General features: G+C 43.0%; 1 protein-coding gene across 1 annotated transcript in view; it reads right to left on the reverse strand.

The window, feature by feature from the left end:
* The window catches only part of ANOS1 (anosmin 1), a 177,140-nt gene that overhangs the window by 14,066 nt on the left and 141,678 nt on the right, over positions 1 to 21,396 (reverse strand). The window contains exons 7-9 of the mRNA XM_071212938.1: positions 18,995 to 19,200; positions 15,902 to 16,052; positions 8,506 to 8,652 (exon numbers count right to left, since the gene is read on the reverse strand). Of these exons, the coding sequence (XP_071069039.1) occupies positions 8,506 to 8,652; positions 15,902 to 16,052; positions 18,995 to 19,200 (504 nt within the window). The remainder of the gene's footprint in view (positions 1 to 8,505; positions 8,653 to 15,901; positions 16,053 to 18,994; positions 19,201 to 21,396) is intronic.

The raw sequence follows: 21,396 nt of genomic DNA on the forward strand, positions 1-21,396 counted from the left end.
CTACAAGGGCCAGGCGACAGGCGTCTTAGGAGGATCACATCAGGGAGAGCACTAGCTCCCTACTGCTATTATAACAAATCGCCAGACACTCAGTGGCTTAACACAACGCAAACTTATTCTCCCACATTCTGGAGGTCAGCGTGTTGGCAAGCCTAGAGGAGAATCTATTTCCTTGCCTTTTCCAGCTTCTGAAACCTCCCCACATTCTTGGATGTGGCCCTGTATTAGCTAAGCAGTTGCTAAAACAAATACCACACAGTGCGCTGGCTTAAACAACAGGAATTGACTGGCTCAAGGCTCTGAGGCCAGGAGAAGTCCAGATCGAGTCATCTGCCAGACTTTGCTTTGGGGCTGGTGACACTTGAGTCCCTGGCTTTCCCGCCATATGCAAAGCACACGGTAGTGTCTTCTCCTTTCTCTTGCACTCACTTCCAGCTTCTGTCTCCTTCACTCCTTCCTGGTTTGGTCTTCAAAAAGTTTCCAGCTATAGGATTAAGGTCCAACCTTTTCAACTGGACACTTCTTACTAAAAATAACACCTTCGAAAAGTCCTTATTACAGTGGGTTCATGTCCATGCGAATGATGACAGACCTGTTTTTCTAGGATACATAATTCAACCTACTGTAGTCTGCCCTTTGGTCACCAAAAAGACATATTCTTCCCACTTACAAAATGCATTCATTCCATTACAGCATCCAAAAAGCCTTAAATCTGCTGGTCCGAGTTGACTCTTTTACTCAAGGTCATTTTCTAGTTACATCATCAGCTGGTACTTGGTAGTAATCCCTCGGGGCCAGGGAGGCTCATCCCCAGGAGTCATGTCATGGGGTGGGGGGGAAAGGGTATATGGGGACCTCATATTTTTTGAATGTAACATTAAAAAAATAGACGAAATGCAAAGAAGGATGTAAGGATTGAAAGAGGAGGAAAAGCAAGTTGTTATTTCACGAGTCCACTATGGAAGAGAACCCATTTGTTTAACTGAAGTACTAGAGCATTATTTTGGTATTCAACTTTTTTTCTGCAATTTTCGAAAAGTAGGAAGAATTAAACTCAATTCTTTGTCCCACATTACTTATGAATATGCCTTGATTATGTTGTGCCCATCAATGATTTGTTTTCATTAATTTCAATAAATGTTATTCTACCGTAAAAAAAAAAAAAAAAGCCTTAAATCATTTCTGCAACAATACCAAGTACAAAGTCTCATCAAAATCAGTTATGGGTTTGGTCCGCCCTAGGGCAAAATTCCTTTCCCTCTGATACACCTGTAAAACCTAGAAAACAAGCTACCTGCTTCCAAAATACAATGCTGGGACAGGCATAGGATAGCTATTCCAATTCCAGAAGGGAGAAACTGGAAGGGCAATGGGGGCCATGGGCTCCAAACAAGCCTGACACAGTAGGGCCAACTCCAGTAGACCTAAAGGTCTGAGTCATCAGTGGATGGATGATTGTCCCTGAAATACCAGGGACATCCCCGATACAGCTGCTTCTGGGTGCTCGTCCCCCAGGCCTGATGGAGTGGCAGCCCCACACTCTCCATGCCCCCCCAAACACTGGGGTGAAGGCCTCACCCTGTCCAAGCACCTGGACAGTAGCCAGCCATACATGAAGGCTGGGGAACGGGCCCCGCGCTCTCCGAGCACTGGGGTGGCAGCTCTCTCCATAAGCGATGGGCCAGCAGGCCCACCCCTCCAAGCACGAGGGTGGACCCACCCCATCCACAGACAGGGCGGGCTTGCTGCCTCCGCCTGAGATCTCAGTCCAGACCTTGGTTCCGTGTTCTGCCCTTGAAGTCGTTCTTCCTTCAGTTCATCCCTTTCAGTCCAGGCTGGCAGTGGTTCTGCTCACACACATCTCGCAAAAACCCTGTTGGCTTGGCGTGCGGTTCAAGGGGGTTCAAACCATCAGAGAAAGGACTCTCCACAGACTCTTCCTGAAGAACTGCATTTCCACTCCTGACTTTTCCTGAAATGAACCCACGTTCAGCCACATTCTCTTCAGCAACGGGCTGTTCAGTGAAACCTCACAAGGAGCCCTGACCTCAGGGATTTGCTTCCTGAGACACCAGGGACGTCCCCAATACAGCTGCTTCTGGCCTTCGTCTCAGAGCACTCTGGATAGGCCAAGAATTTTCCAAATCATCAACTTCTGGTTCCTTTGTGCTTAAGAGTTTAATTCTCAGCTGATGCATTTCCTCTCACAATTTTACTATAAGCGGCAAGGAGAAACCAGACCGTAGCTTTTACACTTAGCTTAGAAATCTCCTTAGCTAAATATCCACGTTCTGCCTTCCATCTGACATTAGAAGACAATTTCATCGTTCTCTGCCACTTTTTAACTCAGACTGCCTTTCCTCCAGTTTCCAATAACAGAATCATCATTTCCTTCTAAGGGGGCTCACTGGAGGTTGCATTTAACACCCAGATTGCTACACACAACCTTTCTCTTCCACCTTCCGGTGACTTCCACAGGCCTTGTCTTCACAGAGTCTCCAGTAATAGGATGAAGGCACAACCCGATTCAGGGGGCCACACCTTAACTGAAGCTAACCTCTTAAAAAGGTCCTGTTACACCCATAGGAGTGGATTAAGACCATGTTCTTCTGGGGCACATAATTCAACCTACCACAGATCCTTCCTTGATCTCCAAAGCCAGCAAGGTCGTATTCTCTCACTCTGCTTCTTCTTTTTTTTTTTTTTGAGGTACCAGGACCAGGGCTGGAACCTGGGACTTTATAAGTGGGAGGCTGGTGCTCAACCACTGAGCCACATTGGCTCCCCTGAGATGGTTTTTTCATTTGTTTGCCTGTTGTTTTTTGTTTGTTTGTTTTTAGGAGGCACTGGGAACCGAACCTGGGACCTCTCATGTGGGAAGCGATGCCCGTTCCCTGCACTTTAAGTACCCTTGTGATTACATTGGGCTAACTCAGATATTGAAGGATAATATTCCCATTTCAAGGTCAGCTGATTATCTTCCCCAATTCCCTGTGCAACTTTCAATCTCTCTTGTCATGTAACATACCATAGTCACAGGTTCTAGAGACGAGAACATGCACGTCTTTGGTATGCAATCATTTGGCCTAACACATTGTTTGGATGAAATACTTAGCAGGTGGCATGGTGAGGAACAAGCACTAGCTAAGTATGCACTACTATTTATTATATAAAAGCAATACAATTTTTGAGATAATATAAATGCATTATAGCAGATATAAGGCAAAGACAACATCTAAAATAAAAATACAATTCTTGCAAAGTCACATACTAGTTTTATATTCCTAGATTTGGTCTTGAAACTCACTTTTTTCAAATACATATTTCTAGAATCAGAGTATTCAGAAGTTTCAAAGGTCATTTTGCCCACTCCATGGTAGATGGAAACACTGTGTATATATGAGGTTCCAGGCAAAAAAAAATTGGATAATCTTATTCAACACTCTCTTTCTACTAAAAACCCTTGGGCTATACCTTCCTTTAGGCTTCATAGTTAGCGAGTTGAGTATCTGTGTCCTGGGACTGATGGCAGATGCCCTATTCCCTCTAGACTGCCCCCAAAAGCCAGCTTTAGATGACCTTGTCATGTGGATGGTAGAAAAACATTTCAGAAAAATCAGACATGTGCACTGTGATATAGACACGCCTAAGCACTGGTGTATTCCATGACTACAGCCTTGTGTGTGTGTGTGCGTGTATAAATGAGTGTGTGTGTGCCAGAATCAACGGCACCTCTTTCCCTCTGAAACTGGTCTCTTTCTCGGTCAGGTCTGTAATTGTATACCTTATAAAACAAATTGGGCAATACAATGTATGCTGATATCTGTTAATAAACATTAGTACGCTTTCCTAATTATTGTTTCTATAAAGATTTCTATACTTAAGAAAACCACTGATATTCTGCTCATTTATTTCGAATACTGGATTATTTAAAGTATTGCATGTATGTGTGTGTATCCTCAAGGCAAACATGCTCCTTATTTGTCATGTACTCAAATTATTGTTGTATGGGAATATTGATCACATTACTGCACGCTGATACAGGGCAATAAAGGTTAATCCCTTTCCATTTGCCAAATTTAATAAGATAATTACATTTCTTAGCATTTGTATTGCAGATTGGAGAATGAAATCTTTTTTTTTTTTTGGAAGTGTGGCACTTTGTTGTCTGCAAAGGTGAAAAACATGGAGAATCCATCCTAAAACTATGTGCAGCCTTATGAGACTCAGTTCAAACGCTCTTTTCCTCCTTGCTTTCCTCTTTCCTCCATGCCTTTAGCCGCTCTTCGGCTATACCTACAAGAAGCCCCCTAGTTCTCACATTTATGTGCACTGTTCTGATCCTCACAATAAATCCTGGAGGCAAGCTATTATTTTCCCTTTAATCCATCATGCTAATCAAATAAAGGAGAAAAATTCACGGATCTCACCAGGTACAGTAAGAATATGTGGATAAAAAGCAATCTCTGTTCATGACAAGAAACTTTTCAAACAAGAATCATAGGGCATTTTATTCATCTTATAAAGGATGCTTTCAAAAACAAGACCAAAATATCATGTCTCCTCTTACTGCTTTGAGTCAATGGAGTACTCAAAGTCTCTGCCAGGAGGAAGGCAGAGGAAGAAAACTGTCAAAGGTCTGGAGAGACAATATAAAATGTTCATGATTCATAGACTTCATGGTTGTCTTTATAGAAAAATGTCAAAGAGTCATCAGACGGAATATTATAATTAGCAAGACAAGGTAACAATACTGTTGGATTCACAATCTTAAATACAAATATATTTATATGTATACTGGCAGAAAAAATTGGACAATGTAATTGAGAAAAAGCATGCTATCTAAAATAGGATAAAAATAAACACAAATACCTTGGAACCATCACATAAAAGGTGTTACAGTCTCTTTACAATGTATTATAAAGCATTATTGGGAGAAAAATTTAAAACTTGAATAAAGGGATATAGCACATTTATGGTTTAGAAAGCTGAAATTTTTAAAATGAGAATTCTCCAATCATTGAGATATAGATTATAGATCAATTGCAATCTCAATAAAGATCCCAGCAAGTTTTTTAGTGGGAATGATAAACTCATTCAAATATTTATATAAAAATGCAAAGGGCCAAGAATAGCCAAGACAATCTAAAAGAAAAAGATAAAAACTGGAGGATTTTTGCTACCTAATTTCAAGAATATTTTTAAAGCTATAAAAGTTAAGACTATGAGGTATTAGTATAAAGTGGAAAAATACGCCAAAAGATACCACAGAATGTCAAAAAATTGACCTGCCAATATACAGTTGACTTACGGCAACAGTGGCACTGCAGAGCTTTGGCAAAGGGGTCATTTTTAAATAAATGATGCTGGGACAGCTGGAGATGAACAGGGGCAAAAAGAAAAAAAGAACACTGACTATCCCTACAGTGATTCATACAAAAATTCACCTCTGGGTGAGAGTCAACCTAAGAGAGTGAAAGGTAAAATGATATTGCTTCTGAAAAATAACAACAGAAAGCATCTTCCTGACTTTTGTATAAGCAAAGACTTCTTAAAGCATTAAATCTAAAGGAAACAAAAAGACGTATTGATCTTTATTAAACTTTAGAATCATTAAAGAAGTAAAAAAGGCAAGAGTGGGTCAGAGTAGGATAAAAAATACCTACAATAAGTGAAAGCAACAAATGAACAATACATTTAATCTACAAAAAAAAAGGGAAGTGGATGTGGCTTAAGCGATTGGGCTCCCGCCTACCACATGGGAGGTCCCTGGTTCAGTTCCTGGTGCCTCCTAAAGAAGACAGTGACTGGCACAACGGGAAGGTGTGGTAATCTGATGCAAAAAGATGACACAACAAGAGACATAATGAGAGACACAACAAAGCAAGGAACAGAGGTGGCTCAAGTGATTAGGTGCCTCTCTTCCACATTAGAGGTCCAGGGTTCAGATCCCGGTGCCTCCTAAGGAAACAAGTAAGATGAACACACAGCAAGTACAAACAATGAATGGGGATAAATAAATAAATAAACAAATAAATAAAATAAACCTTTATATATATATATATAATATATATATATATTATATATATATATATAAACCAAAAGCCTCTTATAGAACAAAATGGCTAAACAGTCAAAGAGGCACTTCAAAGGAGAGGAGATCCAATTGCCAGTAAATTGAGGAAACGGTGTTCAACTCCTTGGTCATGGGGATAATGCAAATCCCAGCAGCGATCAGGTATCGCTACACATGCACCAGAATGGCCGCGCTTCAAAGGGCTGACAGCGACACACGTGGGGCAGACAGCACTATTCCAGCCTGCTCATGGGAGGGCAAATTGGTACAACCATTTTGGAAAGCGGTAACTTCTAAAGATCAGCATACTCCATGACCCAAGAACAGCCCTTTGTGGAAGAATCTGTGCACAAAGCATGGCCATGGGTGTCTGCAGCAGCACTAGTCTTAAGACACCAACATGGAAAGAAACCAGATCTCCATCAACGGCTTAACACATATATAAATTGAGGTGTAGTCGAACTCAAACAAGGGACTAATAGCAATATAAATCAACAGAATGGTTGAACGGCTTATGAATAATGTTTACTGCAACATGCCAAATACAATTCTAACTGAAGGATTCTATGTGTATAAATTTTAATACAAGGAAAACCAGTCTTCAGTTTTAGAAGTCAGGATGGGTATGGTTATGTTTTGATGAGAAGAGAAGAGGGAGAGGGCGCTTTTGGAAAGTTGAAAATATTCTATTTGTGTGTGCAGTGATTACATGGGAATGTGCAGTTTGTGATAATTCATCAAAACGCATGCTTGCAATGTTTACATTTTCAATATTGAAAATGATACAGTGTAATGCTGTATTTTGGTAAATATTTTATGTTAGTATTTAATTTTAATTTAAAATTAAGAAATGCAGTATATTATATAATTTTATAAATATTAGTTTCTTATATTTAAATATAATTTCAATGTAATATTAATGAGTAGCAGTTTGATATTTATTGATGAATTCCAAAAAGAAATAGTGGATTATGTTTGTAAACTGATCTTTTCCTCTGGGCATATTAGATTATATTGGATTCATAGGTTTACTTGATTAAGTAATCAGGTAAACCTCTTGTGCCAGTAGGGCATTGAGTCCCCACCCACCAAAGGGATAGAAAAAAGGCATGGCCAAGGACAGAGCTAAGGGATTTTGATGTTGGAGTTTGATGCTGAAGTCTTAAGCTGGAACCCCGGGAAGAGAGGAACTCTAAGCCCAAAAAGAAGCAAAACCCTAGAAGGGAGGAACCCAGGAAGCCTGAACCTCCGCAGATGTCGGCAGCCATCTTGCTCCAACATGTGAAAATAGACTTTGGTGAGGGAAGTACCTTATGCTTTATGGCCTGGTATCTGTAAGCTCCTACCCCAAACAAATACCTTTTATAAAAACCAACCAACTTCTGGTATTTTGCATCAGTACCCCACTGGCCGACTAATATAATGCATAAAATTTAATTTAAAAAATTTGCTTTAATTAATACACAATATTAATGCTCTTTTATCCGTGGAATGAATTTTAGCAGTTTGGAAGACAACTTGGGAACAAGAACTGCTCCAATGCCAGTATTCCTGACAGCATGAGCCATCGATAACCTGAGTGAAATATCACTTTAGAGGATGACAACATTTTTAAGAATTCTTGAAAAAAATCTAGTTTCATTATATTTTTATAAATGCACAGGAATGACAAAAATAAATGTGTCGAAACAATTCTAAAACACTATATCAAATAGTGCAAAAATAAATATTCTAAAAGTAAAGAAAACAAACAAAATGAATCTATCCTAAGGATAAATGTTCACTTCAGCTTTAGCCATTAAACAGAAATGTTTCACTCTAAAGAAATGATGATGTATGCGTTTGTGTATAAATAATGACGTATCCATACAATGTGTGAAAAATGTTATGAAAAATACCTACAATATATTATGTGCATATAGATGTGTGCATGTGCATATGTAAAAACACACATGCATACATATATACATTGTAATTTTTAAATGACAGTTTAAAAAATCCACGCAGAGGGAACTTCTTAAAGGAAACCCAACAAAATGCCATGTCCATGGTATGATAGTGGCCTTTTATCTGTATTATGGGTCTGCCTTGTTTTTAATAAAAACTAGTTTCGAACAAGTTACAACTTAAAATATTAAATACTTGGAGTGTTTTAGTCACAATTTTCTAGGAAAGATATGAAGATAGGCTAATATCCCTGACATCACAAAATTCAAGCAGTTGACTATTTCTGATGGCAGAACGGGATCTTGATTGGCAGTAATCAACATCAACCCAGAAAGAGGAAGGCAGTAATACGTACATAAAGGAGGCATGTGAGGGTTTTGTTCAGCGAATTATTACTGATAGCGGAGCTTGGCATTCCTCTTTCATAAGTACATGTCAATCTCTGTGCTATTTAAAACAAAGAAGCAAAAACAGCCACGCACCTTCAGTCTTTTTCCAGTAGACCTTGACCTGCAGTTGGTTGTCTTGGTAGAACGGAGCTCCGATTTCCAGGAGCCGAGCAGGTCGTCGTTTTTGGAAAGGGGACTGTATTTGAATCACACTTTTTCTAGTTTTCTCAAGTTGTTCTTCTGCAATAAATACAAAGCACTTGTTTAAAGGGATTGGATATCCAGAAATTCATCACGGTGTTTTTCATTTCATTTTGTTATTATATTTAGTGCCAGTTTTCAAAGTAAAATATTACTGCAGATTCTTTCATGCTCAAGTTGATGATCCCACCTTCGTTAGATATTGCAATACCTAAAAATATCCTACATGTACTACCCAGAATTCAAGTTGGCAATCAATGTATATTCACCATGCCTGCATTGTGCTCTAAGTTAAGGAATTATCTGGGGACATTTGGGGGAAAATTGTCATTAGAAAGTTGTTACATGTGTTGTGTTTTTTTTGGTGGTCATGAATGAGGTAACCAAAATAATATTAAATACCATTTGATGAAAATAATAGACTTTCACCAATATGTCAGCATTGTGTACCAATTGTTGGTCAAAGGCGCTATACAGAAATACGGTCTAACACCTTCGATCTTCAGATTGGCAAAGGCCAAAGACTGTCACAGCACTCAACAATCCATCTACCTACCATTCGCTACTATTAGTAGCGGATCTCCAAATCTCTGACAGATATTCGAGTGAAATACTAAAATGTTCAGCAAGTGAAATGCAATGCAATGGCGACAATACGTTAGATTGGAGGATGGAACGCAAGGTCACGCCCACTCGTTGTATTTCTGTAAATGCTGAGTGAGCACTTCTTAGGAGCCCAGTGCTGGGCCAGGAGCTGCAGCTGTAAAGGTCTTAACCTTGAGGGGTTCTCACAATAGCAAAAGACCTGTCTGCAGATACTTACGGGACCAACGAGAGGATTCCACACCAGGCATGCACACCGTGGTATCGGAGCACGGTGGTCAAGGAAAGAATGGTGGAAGTCTGACAAGCCACTGCCACCTGTTTATTGAAAAAGTGCTGAAAGACTTCTAACGTAGGAGTTGCAGGAGCACACTGGAGGGTTGTTTCAACATGAAGAAACAAGGGCACTTTAGGAGAGATTAAATGAGAAGACACTGACATGTGTAGCAGTTTGGCATTGTTTATGAATTCTGAAAATAGAGATTAGATTGTGTTTGTAAACTGGTTTGTTCCTCTGGGCATATTAGATTGTATGTATTAAATTCAGAGGTTTCACTTTTACTTGATTAAATAATGATTAAGGCTTTGATTGAGCCACATCAGTAGGACATTGAATCCCAGCCCACCAAGTGGGCAGGGATTCACAGAGAGAACAAGGCACAGAAGGTAGTTGGAGTTTTGAGCTGGAGCCCCAGGAAGTAAGCACACAGGAGAGGAACACAGACTCCATAGACACAGAAGAGGCCCCGGGAAGAGAGAGCGCCTGACAGTCAGCAGTTGACCTTGTGAAGAAAGCAGAGCAGCTGAGCTCTGAGAGAAACGAGCCCTGGGAGAGAGAAGAGACTCATCCCAGTCTAAAATGATATTGGAAGAAGCTTGGACCACAGACCCAAGAGAGAAAGAGGAAGGCTGAACCCTTGTAGACATCGGCAGCCATTGTGTTCTAACACATGGCAACAGACTGGTGAGGGAAGTAATTTACTCTTTATGGCCTTGTGACTGTAAGCTTCTATGCCAAATAAATACCCTTTATGAAAACTGACCAATTTCCAGTACTTTGCATCAGTATCCCTTTGGCTGACTAATACAGAATGTATATTGTTTTTAACATGAACTTTTGTTTTCCTATTTTCTATTTAAAAATGTATTCAGCACATACTGGTTGCAAAGTAAGGTCAATATGAAAGTGACCAAGAAGGGTCTTAGGCTCAAGAATGCCATAGCCAATGGGAGACAGAGGTATACAGCTATAACACAATAACAAAACACAATAAAATAGTTCTTTGGATCAGGTAAATTCAAGCTTTCATTCCCAGGTGATTTCTTATTGTGTCTTTGTTTGGGATCATCCTGCTCTAGACTTAATTTTCTTTGTAATTTTCTATTAGAATTCAGCTGCATATTCTCCTTCTTGTGCCTTTAACTAAAACTAATTCCTCATAGTGGTTTGGATCCTTCGTATCTTTGTATTTCAGACTCCTTTCACTCGGAACACATCAGCACTACATGTGTCCGCCAGGGACAAACCTCCTTGTTCTTCAGTGATTATCTCCCATTGTAATCCGAAAAAATTCTTCTTCAGCATGCCTGTGTTTTCCCAGTATTAAGCAGGGTTTTTGTTTGTTTGTTTGTTTTTGTTTTTAATTTGCTGCTCCAACTCTATCTTGAACTCTCTGGAGAATGACCCTGATCTTCATCTTCTTTGGATTTCCACTGCCTAGCACACTTATAGATACATGGTAGTTGCTTAATAAATATGAACTAGATGAAATGAAATGAATAAATCTATGAATTGATACATGAATGAATGGCTCTTTTGCCATTACCAAATATTTATTTGCCGAGTGCTCTGTGGAATAGTATAGTTTGGTTCGACAGGGGCTTCCCACATGTTCCTCAAGGGCGCATCCTCCTTGTTGCAGCAAGCACAGGAAACCTAACTTTGACTCCAGGTCTTGGTTTGGTGATGAACTCTGTCACTATTTATTTATATTTATATTGTCATCCTATGAGACAGAGCAGGATAAGTAACCTTTTTCTGTCAAGACCCAGCTAGCAAATATTTTCGCCTTTGAGTGCCGTATGTGTGCTCTCCCCACTACCCAACTGCTGCTGTACCGTGAAAGCAGATGTGGACTCTGTGCAAATGAATGGGCGTGGCCGTGTCCCAAGAAGATTTTATTTACAAAAGCAGGTGTCAGTCTGGATTTGGCCTGCAGGCCATCATTTGCTGACCCTGAGAACAAGGAATTAGTACACACAGGTTCAAAACAGAAATGTTAAGTGATACGTCCAGTTGCACACAATTCAAACAGCGATAAAGTGGAGATTTCACCCGGGGCCATCTTCCAGGCAAGCTTATGTCCTTCCATCCCAACATGCCTCCTCTGCTGAGAGCCGGGGACAACTTAGAGGGCTTCAGAGTATCAACACATCTCCCCCTGGCCTCATATGTCATCTTCATATACGCCCTGGTTTTAGAAGTCACATTCTTAGAACTTCTGCTCTTCAAATCAAGACCTTTACGCTCTCCGAATTCCAAAGAGCCCTGGGAGGTAGAACAGGTTGAGCTGCACTGACTGAAAGTTTTCTAATAAAGCTGTGAGGGTCACACTCTTGGGAAGAAGAGAGAGAGGGAAGGAGAGACAGAGGGAACTCCAAATATGGGGTGAGCCAGGACCCATAAAGGAACGTGGGGAACCCTATGAAAAATTGCATCAACTGTCTATTTTGTATTAGACTCATGTGCTGAGTAAATCATTTACCCAGAGGATCTGATTTAAAGGCCTGGATACTTACATTCATCAGGTTTATATTCTGAATATTTTACTTTAAGGAGTTCAAATAAATGTTTAGGTGATTGAGAAACACTGACTAAGCTTCTCCATGATGTAGAGAACCCAAGATGCACAGCACAGTAAGCTCAGAGCCAGGGAGGAGGAGAGGAAGAGGGAAAAAGAGCCCTTGAGCTCCTGGCCAGGTGCCCTCTCTGCTTGACACCCCAAGAATCCCCCTGGTTAAAGGATTTAAGGTTTGCACAAGCCCGGGTATGTCTTTCGTAATTGGTGATACTGAGGAAGCTCCACGGGATAACCTCTGTGAATTCTGTCTTCTTCCTCCCTTTTATATTCTAGGCAAACTTTAATTGTAATAATTGTAATTGTACTGTAAGACCATATTTTATATAATTCAAGTTTCAGTCCTTGTTCCTTTACTGAAATGATTCCAGAGCTGAAATCCATCCACATGTCCCGCTGCTGAACAACAGACGCCATTTCAAGGTCCCTGGCAGGCTGAGATGCACTCCTCTGCCTCGGAGACCTCTACTTCCAGGAGAAAACCAAAATAGGGTAGAAATTACTTCTACTATATTCTGACGAGGGGAGACGTCTAATTTATGCTTTTAAAAATCATAAAGAAGTTAAGAGACTCAAGTATCTATGCTGTTTTCTCAAATGGCAAAATGTTGACTATTTTTACAGCTTGAGAGATTCAGAGTACTTTCTCTGCACTCCATTTTTTTATTTAGGAGAGTTGGAAAAATATTGCAGTTTCACGAAGTGACTATAAAACATTTGGAATCTGTCAACCTTGGAAATAGTCCTCCTGTACAAAAAAACAAGCTGTTTCTATTAAGACAGCGTGTGTCCTCTTCCTTCAGGGGACTCTTTTCTAGAGCTGCATGGCCATGCAGCCATAGCTCCTGGAGAAAGAGTTCCCATTAAAACAACTAGTAGCTGCAGGCTTGGGAAACTATAATTCAAAAAGTAATTTATATGGTGACATTTAGTACCCTCCTTTCTATAAAATATAATTTCCCTTGCTTACACTATAAAGTTGTAATTATTCTTCACATTTAGTTGGTTTCTGGTGAAATATATGGTGCTCTTGTAACAGTCATATATTTGTATTTATGAGATTATATATCAACACCAGGAGGTAAAATCCTGAACAACATTAAGCTGTAACTTGCATAATCTTTTCTAAATCCATCCCCTTGGGTAGGATTCCCTAAGACCCAACAATGAGTGTTACCAAGGAGCTTTGCCCTATTACTTCTTTTGTTATTTTCTGTTATTAATTTTCTGAAATCTCTTGAGAGGAACCAGTTAATCCTGAGAATAAAGTGGTCTTTGAAAGGTTTGCTATCATACATCTTTATTTGTCAAGTAAGATATGATTTAATTTTTAAAGATGCCCACAAAAGGAGTTTAGTCCTCAGAGGCAGCCACTCAAATAGGGAGTATCCTTTTTGTCACCCTTTGAATATAATTTGTATCTACATAACTATTTCAATTAAACTGCCATCCTTCTAGTGTCTTCCCAACTGATCGGAAGGTCTCACCAGAAGGAAAATTCCTCTGGAATAATCAACCAAATAAAAACACAAACTCTTGGAGGCTATGGTTAAAACATGCAAACGGCTTATAAAAGATGAGCAGCCTTGGTTGTTGGAAAGGGAGCCCCAAAGCCATCCGTTTCTCCCAGCCCCTCCAGGACTCACCACCACATCAGACTCGACTGCCGAAACTCCTAGAAAAGCGGAAGATGCGGTGCAGAGATGGCTGAATGGAGAGACATTTATACTGAGTGGCATTTATTTAAATTCTACTTCCTGGAACAGGTCTGAAAAAGCTCCTGGGCCTGGAGGTAATTAGGGTGAAAGGCAGGAAGCAGTAAATGAAGAGCAACAGCCACTCGCCTGGAAGACCGGATGGCTGGCGGTGACTTCAGGAGAGAAAGGACAGCGTCGATCAATGCCACACAGAATCAGAGGTGAAAGAACTTCCTGAAGAACTGGATGTCCCGGAGCAAGACAAGAGAACACAGGTGGACTTCTAGATTTCTGGCTAGAGCACAAGGGCGGAGGGCGGAGCTGTGCGTGGAGAGAGGAAAGCACGGGCGACGAGGAGGCGGGAGGGGGACGACAATGCGTGTGTGGAACGCCTGTGAGCCGTCCAAATGGAGGTTCTGAGTGGCAGAAGACGCACGACCCTGGAACTGAGGGAGGGTCCGGGCTGCGAGGCCCAGGGGTCCTCAGCACGTGGAGGGCGGCTCAATGCAGGGGAGACAATGACAGCCCAAGGGAGAGGCCGGCCGCTCCTCCTCCATTCTTCCCAGATGCCTGGTCCTCCCCCGGCTCCTGCCCAGCAATCTGCACTCACGCGCCCTTCCCTTGCACCTGCGTGCACGGGCGCCCTGAGCCCGGGAGCCCAGCGCTGGCCTGGTCCTCAGGACTCCCGCACGCCCGTTCCCCTCCCACCGCCGCGTGAGTTCCTCCAGTCCCCACTGTGCCCGGGGCCCTGCACAGGCCACTCTGCTCTCTGGGTAAGTACGTTTACAGGCTGAGCTCCCAAAATCAGTGTTAGGCATTTTTAAGGCCGAGCACTGGCAAAAAATGCGTGTCTGTGTGGATGTATGTGCGTGCTTGTTTATGTACCTGCGCATATATGTAGTATGTATTGAACCTATTTTTCTATAGTCTACATGTTTACAGGTTATACTCTATTAATGTCACGTGAACTATGCCCAGTGATGTCTAATTAGAATACACAGTAATGTCATAACGAGCAGTCAAGCACTTTCAGTGGGACGAAGGAACAGACGAATGAATTAAAAAAGACTGAAGTCACTAAACACATAGCAAGGTGCGCATGAGAACTTTTATGCAAAAGCTATATTGTGCCCAGACTCACATATGAAAATAGTGGCTTGTTTCAAATCCACTCAGTCTCCAAAGCGGCCGTTCAGTTCTCAAAAAGGTAGAGAGCTCTGATTCCAGCACTTTTTGAAAGCGTCATTTCTAGCCAAGCTGCTCACCTGGATCCGGCTTTTTCCCAGGTGGTAGGAGGGATTATGAGCAGTCACCGCCCCTAACTCGGTAGAGCCAGCCGGCCCCTCTTCCTTCCACACTCGTCCCGCAGCCGCGGCCCGGAGGGAAGGCAGATACCCGTGCGTTCTGCTGGCCCACGAGCTCGGCCATCCTGGGCTGCCTCTTCTCCCGCTGGCTCTTTACACCTGCCCCAGCTTCCCGACACCTGGCCAGGACCTTCCACGGGGCAGTTCTCACCAGGACCCGCTTTCCAACAAAGCCAGAAAATGGAAGTGGCTAGTTTCTGGGCTCTCATGCGGAAGTCACATCTGATCTCCTTTCGTTGTGTTCAGTTTGTAATGAACACAGTTTAGAAAAATTGGAAATAAGGAAGACCAAAATGGAAAATATTTAGTGACTTTGCTCAACTGACTATTTGGGAGCTTTTCAAGCAGCACGTACGATCACTATGAAACAGCAATAAAGTGTGCGTGCCCCATTGTTAGGAAAGATAGAACAGTTAGGAAACTGCACGCATTCTCATGCTACAGCTCCTGAAATGCAACTCAGCCTATGGGCAGGAACCCAAAACAATGAACGTATAAAAATCATTGATGGGTTAGAATGATACATGTTAAAGTTTTCCTGTGAAGTTTCCACTCGGACACCAAATATTGTGTGTCACAAGATGCAAACATAAAACTATTTAATACACAGCTGCTAACAGGCCATAGTAACTTGTTTACTGGTTTAATGATTTAGCATGTAACGATTCCCAATAAGCAGCTCCCTCTCACTCAATTATGTCTAGATTCTAGAATGCTGTGCTTCTTAGGTGATGGAATGCTTTAGAAGAATCATAAGGCGACTTACTATTGTGCGTCGTTTGCGTGGACCTGGACGTGAAATGAAGTGACACCTTCGCACTTTTCAGGCGCGTCTGTCCCCAGTACGCGATGGCCTGCAACTCCACCATGTAGCTGCTGTCTGGCTGAAGCCTCTCGAGGACCACAGAATTTTGAGACTGCAAGGGAAGAGAATATACCAGAACTCCATTGCAAGCCTTCCAGGTCTCTTGCCTTCTTTGCAAAAACGTGTACGGCATGACAAGGCATACCGACTTCTCTAGCTCATGTGCACCTATAGTTTAATGAGATCAGAGACTTTCCTATATCTTTAAGATCTAAATATCTTGTTTTATTACTGATCAAAATACACTTCATAGATAGGCCAAAATGTAGTTTCCTACTGAAGCTCCTGATCCAATTATGGGATCTTCGCAGGTAGCATGGAAATGGCTAATCTGGACCGTCCTCTTCTAGATGCTGTCTTGCGGAGAAACAGAGAGATGTTTATAAAACTCACAGAGGCTTTCATGGCATATTTTGTGCACCATTATGGTATCTGGAAGAAACTGTGAATCAGCCTTCTTCTATTTATATAATATCTATTCTAACACTTCTATGAGTAGGTTGAAAAATCAACCTAACAAAATGCTTTGATTATTTGGGGTGATAATTATTGTTAATTACCAAACATTAATCAAACATTTATGAAATTCTCTGTATATTAAGTGCAACATTAAACAAAACCAATAAAAACAACATAATTTTCCCAGAAAGCCTTAGGCCAGACAAGAATGCCACTAAGATCAATAGACCGAGTGGCACACGCACGTGGATGCCACTAATTAACGCTGGGACCAGGACTAAACCAGACCTCGGCACTTGGAAGTGAGAGTTTTTCTGCAGCTTCTGGATGTAAGTAGGACAGTGAGGTCCCTTGCAAGAACTTGTAATGATGGAAAATAAGGCTGTTGGCTTAGAATTCAAAACTCTCATCAATAGGGAATACTGGGGAGCGGGGAGAGATCAGTGGTTGGGCGCCTGCTTCCCAGGTACGAGGTCTCAGGTTCAATCCCCGGTACCTTCTAAAATCATCATCATCATAACAAAACTGATGACATCAAATGATCCTGGGCCAGGAGTTGACTTTTCTATTAATGGCCAAATGGATGGACTCCACATCAGGAAGCAAACGCTCGTCCGGTCATTTCTGGAGCAGCACCCAGAGAGAGGGAGCAGGGCACTTTCCAGCAAAGAGCATGTGGGTTTCCGTGTGGCCTGCGCTGCCTGAAAGGTTAACACTCTTGGGCCATCAAACAGTCGCTCACTTAGGTAGCCCTCTTCCTTAAATCCCAGTTCGTATGCTGACTTCAAGTGCAGGTCCTGGGCCGTCTGTTTCCAGGGGAGAATACGATTGTGGGGAGCATCCCGGAACCATGGGTACAACGCCAACTAATAGGAAGCGTCCTTACGTGCCTCAGGCTCTGGCGGGATCAGAGCTGGGAAAACAGCCTGCTTCTGCGCACGCGCCTGGAAGGCAGCGCGACTACAGGTCCAGGGCTGCGAGGCCGTGACCCCCGCCGCAGCCCACCAGCCGAATGGGGAGTGGAACGCTTCTGCCTCCTCATGGACCCCCTAACCCCTACGAGAGGGACACCCGCGTACAGTACCCATCGCCACCGCCTGAGGCTGGGCGTTCTTATTACTTGATTGTGTATCACTCTCCCTAATTTAATTCAGTTAGACTAGGATTCACTTTGAAAGAGAGCATTTCCTTGAAACTTCCCAACCTGTTTATTTACCAAAGATTTTAGAAATGGGCAATCGTTGACACCCAAGAAGAAAATTTCCTGATTTCTCACGTTGCTTTGCCTTCTTCTGAGTTCTAATCCTAATCTCGACTGGTCAAACTTTAACACTGAGACTTTAATGATTCACTCCAAAAATGCAGCTTGCTTTCTGTGGATCCAAATATATCTGTCACTCGTCAAAGACAGACCCATAATCTGGGTCTCTTAACATTTATAATTTAATTTGCTGTTTACATTTTATTACCTATTGTATCTACAACAGAAATAAACTGCAAATTTCCCTACTATTCCCTTGATGCTGTTTGGTATTAGTGATGTGTACGGGGGGAGGGGTCAACTTTTTATTATGTCACATTTTGCTTTAGGTTCTTATGATTCTGAAACTTCTTTCAGAATAAAAGATAAAACTGCCAGAAACTTTCTTAAAAATAAAACCAAAATAGTATATAGCTAAATATTAGTGATATGGCTTTTTCAAGATATATTCTAAAAGGCACAAATATTCGAAACTTTAGTGCAAAAATACGACTTATTTTTAACAAGTATTTTAAAACATTTGTCTATGGACCGTGACTTTATGAATTAGGAGGAGAGGTCTTTAGTGCAAAAATATGACTTATTTTTAACAAGCATTTAAAAACATTTGTCTATGGACCATGACTTTATGAATTAGGAGGAGAGGTGTTCATGTAAATTTTGTAACAACAAGGTAGAGGAATATATACTAAAAGGAAATCAAATACCTCCTTTCCATGCAACCAAACACTTCTTTTTTTAATTCCAATGTTCACTAGAAAGCTCACTGCAGAAATGGTTCAATAAAGATTCCATTCCTTGGCCCCCAGAGAATAAACCATTACAAATCCTTTTAATCAATGAGAAAAGCACAATGTCAAATACGCATTTTCTAAGCTGCTCGCCATTCCACTGGTGAGATTACAGATGGAAACACCCCGCAAGTGAGAAGCCCCAAGCATCCCTTCTTCTGTGGACAAGAACCTATTTTCAGAAGCCCTAAGTCTAAGGACATTTTGCATGACATCTTCAATTGCAGGGCAATCGAGAGGGAGAGAATTTAAATTCTTCCTGTTCTAGAGTTGTGACTACCTTCTAGATACGAACTGCTCACAGAACTCATCCAATCGTTTTCCCCCAAAATGGAGAAGGCAAAACTGCAGGCAGGCTTCTGAACGATCCTGGGCAAGGCTGGAGGGATGGCAGCCTGTCCTCCCCCCCTTGCCCTCTCGCTGCTCAGCAGGGTCCGCGGAGCTGCGGGAGCCAGAGGCCCCTGTCCCGCCTCTTCCACTCACCCCGTCTGTCGTCTTTCTCCGCTTCTTTTTAGTTGGCACGAGGGACTTGCTGCCGACTGTCCAGCTCCAGAACACCTTGTAGTGGTGCACCGGCACATCTGGCTCCCCGGCGGCGTCCCACGCCAGCGTCACCGTCACGCTTCCGTCACTGTTGGCGGTGGAGTTGGTGAGCCGGAGGTTGGCGGGCGCTGGGGGTGCAGATGGATCTGAAATCCCAACAAAAAGACAAGCCACATGACTTCAACCACCAAGGATGAAAAAAACCCCGAAATACTGACGTCCTGGTTCAGGTAACGACTGCTTGGTTAAGGCACGAGGCAGTGCTTGAAAACGCGCGCTAAGTAAGGTCTCTCCCCATCCCGCCTTTTCCTGGGTACACGTTTGTAATCTAGGAAGATCCACGCAGGCATTGCAACACCACTACAACCTCGGCCAACTGTCGTCGTGTTGAAATGAATAACGTGCCGTAAAGCATGGCAAAATTCAATTTGGCTGCTGGTATGAAAGAGGTAAGCAAAGTTGAACCATCCTTGAAACTTCTGAAAAGGAAAAGATGGAAACTCAGCTCACCCAAACGACTGCTTTCATCTTAGGGGCATTGTAGCTTCTGATTCGTGCATCAACTAAGAGCAACAAAGACGGATGAGCAAAAACAAATTGCCCCGTTCGTCATCCGCATTACAAACCGGATAGCTTATGGCTAACATCCATTTTTGTAATTTTACCATTTCTGGCTTGTCTCATAAACCAAGGCCTCGCAGCTGTCAAGGGAGATTAGGTCCGGGAATTACGACCCTACAAATCTCCATTTGTGGAAGATTGTGTTTAGATGACTACATACATGCTAAGCTAGAGTCTGTATTCCTTTTTTCCCACAAATCGTGCAAGTTTAGATGCCTCTCGCCCCATGATTTATGCGTGGTTTGATTCCAAGGCTTTTGCACAGGAAAACACTGTCGATAATTCTTACTCTAACATCATCCGCTCGGGAGGTGCAAAGAATATCTAACTCATAAGAAGCTGGGAGAAAAATAAGCAAGTTTCTGTTTGCAGGAAAGTTCACATTTCGGGAATGCTGGAAACATGAAATTATGTGTAAATGTCTCTTGCTTTTCTCTAGGAATAGAGACCTGTAGAGGTTTAGGTTATGTTTAAAGATGAGAAAATCCTGCTATCAGTTTTGGGAAAGAGCTGGTACAAAGCCGGCTGTGTGATTCTCTTACCCACGAGGTTCTTAAACAATCCGCGATGAAGTCCTCGGGGCTCCCAAGAATCCCTGGAAGAGGCGAATCACCGGGCGGGCCCACGAGTAGAAAGTTTTGCATAAAACACAGGAATTTCTCAAGTAGATGAGCCGTGGGCCAGAGGTGAAAATTACTGCATGTGTGTCCAGGAAGCAAGAGCTTCGTTCTGGGAGGAGGAGACGCTCACTGCTGCTGCCGGGGGCTGGAAAGCACAGGGCTTCCTTGCCTCTGAGGTTCAGGAGAGCTGGCCACCACTGCCACCACTGCCACCGTGGCCACGACTGCCGCCACTGCCCACGCCTCCCTCTTTGAAGCTCCTTCTCCACGTGGCTGCCAGGACACTCCCCTCTGCTGGGTTTCCCTTCCGTCCCACCAGAGGCCACTTTTCACCTCCCCCCCACAGCTCCTGGAGCAAGACAATGACACATCAAAAGCGTGTCCCCACCTCTCGACTCGGAAGTCTTCCCGCGTCACTGCTCTCGAGGGAGCCCGCCCAGGCTGCCGGCTGGAAACACCATCTGCACGCCCACTCCCTCCAAGTCGTGCTCCCCGTGGACCTGGGCCCCGAGTTCCGACTCCAGGGCTCAAGTGCCTTCCTGGCCCTGGAGGTCTCGCAGGCTCCTCCCGAGCGGAAGCAACACTCCCTCGCGGCCCCGCGCCCCACTGCGGACGGCATCCCCGCCACGGCCGGCAGCTGTCGCCGGTGTTCCCGGCCCGGCTCTTGCCTCTCCTCATCGCGCGGCACTCCTTGGCACGCCAGCTCTCCAGCACCCATGCGGCCCTGTGGCCTGGCCCCCGCAGGTCCCAAAGCTCCTTCCCTGTCGCCTGCGCTGGTGTCCCCGCTGGTCCCCGGGCAGGAGAGCCACTGCCAGGGCTGGCTCCTCACCCGCTGGGGGTCTCTGATCAGGTGTCCCCCTTAAAAGAGCTGCGTGCTGCTTTCTCTCCTACCCCAAAAACCTCACCACGACTTTCTCCAGCTTTAGTGTTCTCCATAGCTTTTTTTTTTTAAGATTCATTTAATTACTTCCCCCTTCCCCTCCTCCCCACCTGCTGTTTTTGCTGTCTGTGTTGTCTTCTCATTTTCTCTCCTCTAGGATTCACCGGGATTCGATGCTGGGGACCTCTTGACTCTCTCCTTGTCTCTTTTTTAAAAATTTT

This window comes from Dasypus novemcinctus, chromosome X, assembly GCF_030445035.2.
Source record: "Dasypus novemcinctus isolate mDasNov1 chromosome X, mDasNov1.1.hap2, whole genome shotgun sequence".
Taxonomy (NCBI): Eukaryota; Metazoa; Chordata; class Mammalia; order Cingulata; family Dasypodidae; genus Dasypus; species Dasypus novemcinctus.